At 49.5% G+C, this 11752-nt stretch overlaps 2 protein-coding genes across 2 annotated transcripts; both read left to right on the forward strand.

Annotated features, from left to right (window-relative positions):
* Positions 1 to 460: 460 nt before the first annotated feature.
* Positions 461 to 5065, forward strand: LOC127306615 (probable protein phosphatase 2C 26). The gene is made up of 4 exons (XM_051337279.2): positions 461 to 2244; positions 2783 to 2896; positions 3146 to 3410; positions 4417 to 5065. Exons 1-4 carry the CDS (start codon positions 925 to 927, stop codon positions 4539 to 4541), a joined length of 1824 nt encoding a protein of 607 aa, XP_051193239.1. The 5' UTR covers positions 461 to 924; the 3' UTR covers positions 4542 to 5065.
* A 4494-nt stretch (positions 5066 to 9559) lies between these two features.
* Positions 9560 to 11121, forward strand: LOC127306614 (E3 ubiquitin-protein ligase PUB23). The gene has a single exon (XM_051337278.2). The coding sequence runs from the start codon at positions 9708 to 9710 to the stop codon at positions 10992 to 10994; it is 1287 nt and encodes a 428-aa protein (XP_051193238.1). The 5' UTR covers positions 9560 to 9707; the 3' UTR covers positions 10995 to 11121.
* The last annotated feature ends 631 nt before the right edge of the window (positions 11122 to 11752 follow it).

Here is an 11752-nt window from a genome sequence, read left to right on the forward strand (position 1 = left end):
ACATCGGATGCTTCCTCGTTCCCAAACCCTGTCCCGTTTTGCCCTTTGACCCCTCGCGTCGCCCTACTTTCAAAACACCGGCCAGAAAAAGCGTGAGCGAGAGAGATAGACGAGGAGGGGGGAGCGGAGCCCAGCTGGCAGTTCTCCGGTTCAAAGCCGGCCCCGCCAATTTGCGGGCGCCCACGCCACGCCGCGCCGCGCTGGGTGGAGTGGAGAGTCCCCGTTCACCGTAATTAACCCCAACTCTCGGTGGCGATTCCCAGGGCGCAACGTTGACTCCCGTCCCACTCCACTCCACTCCACACGCCAGCCACCTCACCTTCACTCGCTCCGCCGCTACTCCCGGCGGGCGAGAGAGAGTGCGGACAAAACCAGCCCACTCACTTCACTCCCATACCGGCACCCCTCCGCCACCCCGCAATATTATTTGATTTGAATCCTTCCCCGGCCTCGCCATCCCCGTCTGCCCCGCCGTGGACTCTTGTCTCGTGGCCGGAGCTAGCTTGCGCTGAACGGGTCTCGTGGTCGCCCCCCGCGCGGTTGCTGCCAAATTTGCCGCATCGCCATGTCTAATTTCCCACTCCAACAACGCTAATCCCATTCCCCCCACCTACACCTAGCTAGCTAGTGTGCACATCACTGACAAGAGTGAACATAGAAAACTCCCTCTCCCTCCCTCTTCTCAACGCTCTCCTCTCCCCAATCCCCCACCCCTCCGGCCACCCCCAATCTCGCCTCCCCTCCGCCGCCGGATCCCCCACCTCCGCTAGATCCCACATCGCCGCCCCGCCGAGATCCCGCCTCCGCGAGATCCCGTATCGGCAGCTACTGCCAAGTGCTACTGCTACTGACCAGCGCCTGCTCCTACAGCCTAGACCAGCGCTCACTGCTCCCCGCAGCGTCTGACCGCGCGCGTCGGATGCCATGGGCAGCGGCGCGTCACGCCTGCTCACCGCGTGCGCGTGCTCGCGGCCCCCGCCGGCGTCCGTCGACGCCGAGCCCTGCCTCGACGACGCGCTCGGCCACTCCTTCTGCTACGCCAACTCCGCCGCCAACCCCGCCGCCGCCGCCTACTCCTCCTCCTCCTTCCGCCACGGCATCTCCGGCGCCGCGCTCTCCGCCAACTCCTCCGTGCCCGTCCCGCTCTACCTCTCCGACGCAGCCGGCGGCCCCATGCCGCCGCCACCCAACTACTCCTCCGCCTTCCACACCTCCTCCTCCTTCTCCTCAGCCCCACTACAGCTCTCCAACCTCTCCTCGGGCCCGCTCTTCCTCTCCGGCCCCATCGACCGCGGCGCGCAGCTCTCCGGCCCGCTCGACGCCGCCACCGTCCCCCACTCCGGCCCGCTCCCCCACAAACCCTCCACCACCAAGCGCACCTCCTCCTCCTCCCGCCGCTTCCGCAAACCCTCCCTCTTCGGCGGCAGCCTCCGCCGCACCACCTCCGAGAAGCACCACCACCGCACCCTCACCACCGCCCCTCCCCTCCGCCCCAACCCCGACGACCCCGACGACGGCGTGCAGTGGGCGCACGGCCGCGCGGGGGAGGACCGCGTGCACGTCGTCGTCTCCGAGGACCAGCGCTGGCTCTTCGTCGGCATCTACGACGGCTTCAACGGGCCCGAGGCGCCCGACTTCCTCGTCGCCAGCCTCTACCGCTTCCTCCTGCGCGAGCTCCGCGGCATCTTCTACCACGACGCCGCGCGCGACCACCACAGCCGACGCCTCTGGCAGTTCCTCGCCGAGGACGACGCCGCCGACGACGACAGCGAGCTCGACTTCTCCGGCTCCGGCCGATTCGCGCTGTCCCTCGCCAAGCTCAAGGAGCGGCGCTTCAACATGTGGGCGCACGCGGCCGCCGTCGGCGACGACGAGATCGGCAGGGACTGGGCGGTGACCAGGAAGCTGGCGCCCGCGCCCGCGGTCAGGGACCACGGGGCCGTGCTGGCCGCGCTCACCCGGGCGCTCGCCGCGGCCGAGGCCGCCTACCTCGACATGACCGACCAGTCCATGGCCTCGCACCCGGAGCTGGCCGTCACCGGCGCGTGCCTGCTCGTGGCCTTGGTCAGGGACGACGATGTCTATGTCATGAACCTTGGGGACAGCCGCGCCATTGTGGCGCAGCGCGCGGATGATGACCATGCCTGTGGAATGCGGATGGATGACATCGGGGTGGGCTTGGAGATCGAGGCGAGGCTCGACGCGCTGCAGCTGTCTGTTGATCATAGCACCAGCATCCAAGAGGTACTACTACCGTTTGTGTTCAACCATCTGTTTTCTGCACAACCACCTCTGCTGACATAGTACCTGCAATAAATGTGCTCGTAGCTTATGCTCATCATCCTGTATATCCAATTGACCTACTGTATCTACTACTGTTGATTATGTGCTGTTGTGCTCTGGTTTGCCACAACTTACTGTCATTCTCTGTCGGCATTTTGCTGGCGTATTTGAACCCAAAGTAATCAGACCATCAGATTATGTTTATTTTCCAGCTATGTGTCCATACTTCTTACATCTAAATATATGGAAATCATTTGGACGCAAATAGTCAAAACATGAAAGGCAGAGGCTAAAGTTTAATGCATTCGTTGCGTACACCTTATACAACTCTGGTTGACCTTGATTCCATGTTTCCAGTTTGTCAGACTCAGTCCCCATTTGTTCCATTATTTGGCCATGTCCTGTTAGATTCTATCTACCGTCTAAATATTGTCTTGGTCATTTTATCCCATGCACTATCCATGCCTATAAATTCATATTTCTTTGTTTTGATATGCAGGAAGTGCAGAGAATCAAACTTGAACATCCTGATGATGATCATTGTATTGTAAATGACAGAGTGAAGGGCCGTTTAAAAGTTACTCGAGCATTTGGTGCTGGGTATCTCAAACAGGTAACGACGATACTGCTTTCTTGGCTGTTACTAACACCTTTAACCTTATTTCGTAGTTCAAAGTTTGTTCAATTTCAGCTATTAGCTGTTCTTTTCTGGGTAATGAACTTAAGCGTGAGTACGAATTTGTTGCCAACAGTTATTGCATTCATTTTTTTTATTATAGTACAAAACTACTTGTAGATGCTTCAGTTGGTTTCGTGTAATAGAGAACTAGATGAATCTTACCTAGAAATTTTGGGTCTGCAGGCAAAGTTGAACAATGGACTGCTAGAGATGTTCCGCAATGAGTACATAGGTGATGCACCATACATATCATGCATACCTTCTCTTTGCCACCACAAGCTCACTGCAAAGGACCAGTTTCTGGTTCTTTCTTCTGATGGGTTATATCAGTACCTGAGCAACGAGGAGGTAGTTCTCCATGTTGAGAATTTCATGGATAGGTTTCCTGAAGGTGATCCAGCACAGAGTTTAATTGAGGAGCTTCTTTCGCGTGCAGCAAAGAAAGCTGGTAAGCTTTGGCTATGATGTCTGTTCTTTCGTACCATGTCTTTTCTTGTTCCAGTTCTTGATTTGTTTGCATGTGACCACCACTTCTAGTTGTAATCAGTATTGTGCATGTACAGATATGACATGATCATATGCAAATGGTCTTGTTCTTCACTGTAAACTCCAAATGGAGCATGGTTTTTTAAAATTTCAAAAGCTTTTGGTTACATTTCAACTTTTCTTGAAAAAATATGCAAGTACATATAGATGTCTAGTATCTGCGTACAAGTTTCTGTTGAATTATGTTTTCATCTGTGACCTAGACAAAAAAGAGAAATGTGAAGTCTAATGTCTAGATTTTTTTGGCCTATTTAGAACCACAGTTTTGTGATTTTGTGTAGCCCAAAATACAATGCATTATTTTAAAAAATTACAGGTTTGTGGAATTCATCTGTAAGTAACTGTGTAAATAATTCAGAATTTTAGTTGTAAAAATATCAGAATTTTTTGAAACTTCTAAATACCATTTCCCATTTTTAAATCGAAACACTGAGTTCGCTTGAGCTTGGACTCCAAAACGCCACACTCAAGGTTCTCCCAAATAGAACTATTTTCTTAGACTTCCACGGAGGATAAACTCATAAGCTTCCCCATTCCATCTTCATTGTGTAGGCGAAACCTTGTTACCAAGCTCTCCAGTTGTACTATCCTAGGGTGCAAACTGATAGAGTTCCATTTTGATTGTTTTCCTGAGGTTATTTCAAAAAAGAATATACTATGAAGTTATCTTTACTAGTAGACAGCAATCAAAATTGTGTCCACATTCCTAGTTAGGTTACCCAACTTTGCATTTTTTGCATGAAGGACTTTGTATCATTTGATCATTTTTTAAAAACCATAAGATATTTCACATTGATAGTCATTGGACCATTGCTATGTGTTGATGCATCAAGTCATACATCGAAGCTGTTTTGAGTTGTTGTCTTGAATGTCAGCAATACTGAGATGTTAACACTTTGGCTTTCCAGGTATGGATTTCCACGAGCTATTAGATATACCTCAAGGCGATCGGAGAAAATACCATGACGATGTCACTGTCATGGTTGTTTCTCTGGAAGGTAGGATCTGGAAATCATCTGGAATGTATGTGTGATGTTCAGCTGAAACAATGTCAGCGTCAGCACTTATGGCGTGACCTCCTCAGCTGGTCAGAGCCTCTGACCAAGTGCTCATCAAGAGAGAAAGATCGAGACTCCACTGCATGGCGGGCAGATGATGTGCTCCATGCGTTTCTGAAAGCTGTATTCTCCAATCGGAGATCATTGCTGGTCCAGATCTCAGCTCCAGCACAAAACACAGCCCATGAATGTGCGCATGAGTCAAACTCTGGGGCAGATTAACACTGCAGAGAAATGACAGAAAAAGGGGGATGAAAATCCACTAGCAAAGCAGAGTTTAATTTTGCTATGTCCCGCCATCCACAGCGTTGATTGGTCGCAGTACTCACCTGTGACGATTTTCTCCCACCTCGCTGTGGTGTTGTTGAAGGTTACTTCTTTTCATCCTTGAGGAAGGAAGACCTTTGGTGACATGCAATTTTTCTCGGTCATGTATGGGATGAGCCTGTACTATGCTGGAATTGTTCATCAGAAAAGAAAATGGCCATTCGCCCCCTCATTTTGTGCTTTATGTTGTCTTCATCAAGCCTTGATTGTTCGTCAGGATGGAGATTGGCAATTGCGCCAAGCATATCGACAGGGACACTACTCGGATATAGGTACTGCTCCCTCTATGCACTAATATAACACTTCAGATATTTGAAAGTGGACTAGATACAAATCAAAATGAGTGAACCTACGCACTAAAAATACCTTAAATACAAACTAAAGTGAGTGAATCTACAAGAAAGCTAAAATATCTTATAAAAGAGAATGGAGGAGTAGAAGTTTTGCTAGACCTTTGGTGATGAAGCTCACAGATGCTAGAAATAAGCGACTGCTCAAGAAGATGCATTGCCCCGCCGATTGTGTCCATGGAAGGGTGTCGACGGAAGACAAAAAGAGCCAATACGTTATCCATGAAAAATGACGGGGACAAACACTTCAAAGCTCCTCGGCAATGCCGGACATAGTAACACAATAACAAGATTGGAGCAGCTCATTGAGCCCCATCCAATCTTTGACCAAGTCGCAAAGGCGAGTAGTGAAGCAGCAATGCACAAATAGGTGATCAATGGTTCTTGTACATTGCTTGCAAAGATGATAGAACCCGCAATTAGGCCATTTGCGCTTAGCCAACCGATCGGTCGTCCAAATTCTACCTTGGTTGGCTAGCCAAGCAAAAAAATCACTTTGGAAGGAACCCAAGCTTTCCAAATTATCTTTTTTCATGGGAGAGGAAGTTGAGCCCAAAAATTGCAGCTCATATGCCGATTTTGCCGTGTAATGGCCAATATGAGTAAGTCTCCAAACAATATCATCACCAACCTCTGGGTCAAGGTGGGTGTTGGAAATAAGTGTCCAAAGATCAACAAACTGGGAGAAGTGCTCAATGGTGAAAGAGTTATTCAAGGCAATTTTCCTCACCCAAGCCTCCCCGCAAAGCGCTTGTGAAACCTTCCAATTCTTCCTCTTTGACACCGCGAAGATGAATTCTTCCTCTTTGACACCGCGAAGATGAATTCTTCCTCTTTGACACCGCGAAGATGAGCAGACAATGTTGATCGGCTTTCTCCCCTCCAGCCATGGGGCATGTCAAAAGTGTGTCCTCTTCCCATTCCCAAGAGTTATAGTGGTGGCCGAATAGAAAATATCCATGTCATACTCGGTTCAGGATTCCTAGAGCCCACCCAAATCTTGGAGGGGTCTTTCTATTGTAGCCAAGGCCATCACAAACGGAGGGCCGTTGCAAACTTCCCCAAATGTAGAACACCAAGGCCCCCAAGCTTCTTTGGACGGCAAACTTGTTCCCGGTTAACTTTGCACTTGCCCGCGGTGGTCGTCTCTTTGGCGGACCAAAGGAAAGAGCGAGCAATCTTGTTGATGAACTTGAGGGTGCCCGGAGGGATGGCCAACGTCGTGAGGTATTAGATAGCTTGGGAGGTGATCATCGATTTAATCAAGGCGGTACCGCCGGCTGTAGTGATTAGCTTCCCATTCCATGTGGGGAGCTTGCTCGCACATTTGTCCTCAAGGTGTTCGAGGTCTCCTCTTTTCAGACACCAAACCGAGAGAGGAAGGCCAAGATATCTAAGCGAGAAGGTCCTACGGGTGGCGGGAATCTCCGTAAGGATGTCGTCAAGAATAATATTACCGCACCCGATAGGAATGACCCAACTTTTTTTTGGAAGTTGGTACAGATGTTCGTGACCTCCCCGAAGTTATGAAGGATGGACCAACTTTGATATTTCCAATTGGTGAAATATAATGGCGGGTGGGCGCATGCCTAGTCGCAATGTTATGGTTTCCATCACCTTGCTCGTGACATGGGAGGTGTGGAACGAGCGAAATGCTAGGGTCTTCCGAACCAAGAGTGCACCGTCATTTGTAGTCTTCGATAAGATTATGGGAGAGGTTGGGCTATTTGATGCCACGAGAGTGATTCTTGTAATAATCGTGTAGGCCCGTGTGTCATGTATTTTGCATGTTGAACTTCTTAATCAATAGATTGGGACAAAGCTTTTGTCCCCGTTTAAAAAAAGAATAACAAGATTGTAGCAGGAAGACTTTTATTTAAGACAAGCCATCACCTTGAGAGGAATGTAGCGGTGACATAAGTTTAAACAAAAGATCTTACTACACAGCAGGCCAGAGACCAGAATTTTCTCCCTTCCATCTCTCGGACAGCCGGAGGCAGAGGTAGGAGCGATGGAAACAATTTTCAGTATCACAAATCCATAGCCTGGAACTGCATTCATGTCGATTGCGATTTCCACGCTCCATTCAACCATTCGTTCTGAAATGAACAGCTGGAACAATATGTTCAACTGCCTCAGAACAAGAGATAGTAGATGACTTGGCATTTCACTGCACTGGAAATCTAGAGGTGGATTTCTACAGGCCTTGCGTTGGAGAGATCCCGAGATCGAGATGGACAAATCAGATCTTTGAGATGCGCTTGTCTATGGATGGAGCTGGAAGGAACTGAATATATAAGGTAAAAAAGAACGAAATTGACAGAAGGAATCACGACTTCTGCGATCTCACAGCAGATTACTCCCATGTAACGGACGGGTATTATAATCCCATGCGGTCGGTGATAATTCTCCAGATGGATTTCTTTATGTGCTTGGTCAACTCTTGGAGATGATTTCCGGTGATCATCAGCCACATTTAGCATTCTTGATCGTGGTACTAGAAGAGTAGAAGAAGAAAAAATAAAGCAAAAATGATGACCAGTCAAATTTATGGATCAAGAAAGTCTTGCTTGCAATGCTGGTGCAATGATCGTAGGCTTAATTTTTTTCTTTTTGCGGAATTGTAGGCTTAATGCTCAATGAACACTCTTGTTTTCATTCTCCCCTTTTCCACGTCTTCGTCTGGACAATAACATGTGGGGATGTGTGATCATGGCTAGGTGGTATGTGAAATTTAATAAAACCCCCGTGGCTTTATTCTGTCCTTTTTGAGGTCTTCCGGGTAAGGTGATTTGTTAACCTCATTTCAGTTTTTAATTGTAGCTTACTTATAAGACTTGTTGCAACGTGAAGTACAGATCCATGGCACTATTCCGACTGTCAACGTTAAGGCCGAAACTGGCCAAACCATGAGCTCGCACCGCACTTTTAGGATACAATGGAATATTTATAGAGCAATAGTGCGTAAACATCTACATGCTAATTTTACTGTATATGATCTTCATGAAATTTGTAAATATAGTTTAGAAAACAATAAAAAAAAATAGTAAAATATGTCCATATCCTACCTATAGTGGAAGATGTAGCACTTCTGGCTAGCTAGCTAGCAAACCTAATGCTGTAAACATATTGTGTTATTTTTTTAATCTAGAAGCTAATTACACACGCTAAAGATGGTGTATGCATAGTTATAGAAACCAGCCCGATGAGCTTTGGACCTCTGACCGCAGGTATATGCACGAGCTTTAGGATCGGCGTAGTGCTTGTTTCACTTGGTTGCAAGACGAACACAATATGGAGCATATATTCTGCCAGTGTGTCTTTCCGAGGCAAGTCCGGCATGGTTGCCTCGCCGAGGTAGGGTTAGCTCTACAGGAACCACAACTTGACATCAACTTGGAGCCTTGGTGGCTTTCAGCTAGAGATCGTGTCACCGCCTCGGACAGAAGGAAATTCGACACCTTGGTCATCCTGGTGGCATGGTCCCTTTGGAAGCAACGGAATGCTCGCGTCTTTGGCAATGTCCGTGAGCAGTGTGGGGTTCTGCAACTTATCAACCGTATTAAGGATGAGTTAACATCTTGGGAGAGTGCCCATGCTCGAGGGAGTAGAGCTAGAGGGAGAGAGTAGGCTTTAGCTGTGTGGGAGGTGGAGTGTGTCGGAGTTTGTGTGTGTGTGTGTGTGGTGTCTAGCAGCCTAATTGCTCACAGTTAGTGTTGCTCTCTTGTATATGAGTTCGTTGCCTTCTATAAAGATAAGGCACGTCTTTGGCTCTCTCTCTCAAAAAAAAAAAAAGATTAGAAGAGACACATGTTCTGGTTTTTTCTAGCGAACGGACAATCTGGTTCGGTTTTTTCAACTAGGAGCGTACCTGCTATTTTACGAGTCACTCAATGTGCTAGTTTACTTGAACACTATCATAGATTTTGTTCTAACGGAATCCAAATACCTCTATATATTTACTCGAGTAAGGAGCACTGTTTGCTCTTACCTGAGTGTGTATCTTCTTCTTAACTTTGAATGTTAAACTTTCGGCATTGACCTAGAACAAGTGGTGTCTCATATCCGTATCCACTTGTTTACTTTCGGAAAATCTTTTTAGCGCGTCCCACATTCGGGATAGGAAACAGGCTGGGAAGCATCGTCGTGCCGAGGACTCAACCGCCGGCAACAAAAACCAGTATGGACAGAGGTAGTGACTGCCAGAAAATAGAATGAAATCAAAGGTTATAATATGAAATCAGTACGAGATCCAGTAAAATAAGGTTTTAATCAGTATGACTATCTTCCAAATAAAGCACCAATTGCCAGCATCACTGACAATTATGACCCCTTTGACTGTTGACTTGCGGAATTGCCGGCCTATGTATATGTATGTAGGCATCTGTAGCCTTCGTCGCATCATCTCAGCTGTACTACTTCGAACGGGCAATTAATACAACAAGGTGGTGTGCATCGCCATCTATGGACATGGAGGAGCCTCCCCACCTGTTCCTGTGCCCCATCTCCATGGAGCTCATGGAGGATCCCGTCACGGTGTCCACCGGCGTCACCTACGACCGTCGCAGCATCGAGCGGTGGCTCTTCTCCTACGGCCGGACCACCTGCCCGGCGACAATGCAGCCCCTCGCCAACCTCGACCTCACGCCAAACCACACCCTCATGCGGGTCATCTCCTCCTGGCTCGACCGCGGCTCCTCCTCCTCGTCGTCTTCGTCGTCGCCGTCCACATCGTCGCTGTCGAGCCCGGTCCATGGGCTGGAAACGCCGCTGTCGAGGATGCTGGAGGAGGAACGGCTGCGGTCGGCGCTGGCCGACCTCGAGGAGACGCCGTTCAAGGTTACCGCGCTCAAGAACATGAGGAGCTGCATGGCCGGCGACGTGGCCATGCAGAGCGTCTTCGTCGCCTCGGGCGGCGTCGAGGCGGTCGGCCGCGTGATGGCGCAGACGCTGGCGGAGAGCGGCCTGGGAGGCGACTTCTCCTCGTTCGCGGCGTGCGAGGAGGCCGCCGCGGTACTCGCCTTGCTTCCACTGTCCGACGAGGCGTCGGTGGGGCTCGTTCTTGCGCCGGAGCGCCTGAGGCCCGTCATGGTGTTGCTCCAGCGCGGCAGCGCGGAGGCGAGGCTGCACGCCATGGACATCCTCACCAAGATCTCCAATGCCGGCGCCGGTGACCGGTGGGCTGCCGGCATCGACGTTGACGACGTGCTCAAGTCCCTCCTAGAGCTCCTGGCCGATGAGGTCTCCGCGCGCCTCAGCTCTCGCGCGCTCGACGTGCTCCTAGACGTCGTGGAGAGGTCGCCGAGCGGACGGGCCAAGGCCGTGGAGGTCGGCGCGGTGCACGTCCTCGTCGAGCTCCTCGTCGTGGACGCCGACGACCGCCACGTCGCCGAGCGGATACTGCTGCTGCTCAAGCGCTTGTGCAAGTGCCCCGAGGGGCGCCTCGCCTTCGCCGAGCACGACCTGTCGGTGCCGGCCGTGGCGAGGACGATGCTGCGGGTGTCGGATCTGGCCACGGAACTCGCCGTCAAGGTGCTGTGGCTCGTGTCCGTGGTGGCACCGTCGGAGAAGGTCCTCGAGGATATGGTGCTCACCGGCGCCGTGTCGAAGCTGCTGGGGCTGCTGCACGTCGAGAGTGCGCCGTCGACGAAGCAAAAAACGGTGAGAATGGTGAGGATCAACGAGGTGTTCTGGAGGCAGTACCCGTGCTTCCCTACCGACCTCAAGGATAACCTGAGCTTACTCGATTGATTTGTTCATCGGTTGCTTGATTTCTTTTCCGGGTGATCAGCGAGAAAGTGAACGAAATCCTTGAATTTCTTGCAGAGAAGTTTTGTAAGAAATCCGTGTGATTATAAATGTAAATAAATATGGAATATATTGCGTTAGAAATGTTGTGGAATATGTACATGCATGAAACAACATCAACATGATTCACTCCGTAATCTCCAAAGGAAAATCATTCAATCCTAGGAGTACATCCATTCTTAACGAAAATGTTTTCATGTGACGCTCACAATTCTCTTCAACAAATTTTGCCCTTATGGGCTCTCCTCTTGCGCTATTACACGACCTCCCAATCCCCAACCATAAAGAAATTAGGACATTATCGACAATATGAGTACGGATATAGAACACCCATTTCATAACAAGATCACAAGAGGTTTATAGAATTTTCAAGACGAGTTAGTCATAGTATATAGCAATTGTTCAAGCTCACACCCGAGCCGGGCCGCTAAATAAAAAATCTTTGCCAATATGTTCCAAACAAGATCATTATGGGTTGCCCTACCAACAAACCTGTATTGGACACCAACAAACAAGGGTCCATGTTTTCTTCTATCGAAATCCTAGTTTCGTGGCATTGATCACTATAGAACGGTGGCAACATGTGGGGCCAAGGATGCATCAAATGAACAAAAAGAAAGAGGATAACTCAATGCCATGACAATGTACACCATGTGTGGAGAAAGCAGAGTTATATTCAAATTTACACCAAACGACCAAGA

This window comes from Lolium perenne, chromosome 6, assembly GCF_019359855.2.
Source record: "Lolium perenne isolate Kyuss_39 chromosome 6, Kyuss_2.0, whole genome shotgun sequence".
NCBI classification, from domain to species: domain Eukaryota; kingdom Viridiplantae; phylum Streptophyta; class Magnoliopsida; order Poales; family Poaceae; genus Lolium; species Lolium perenne.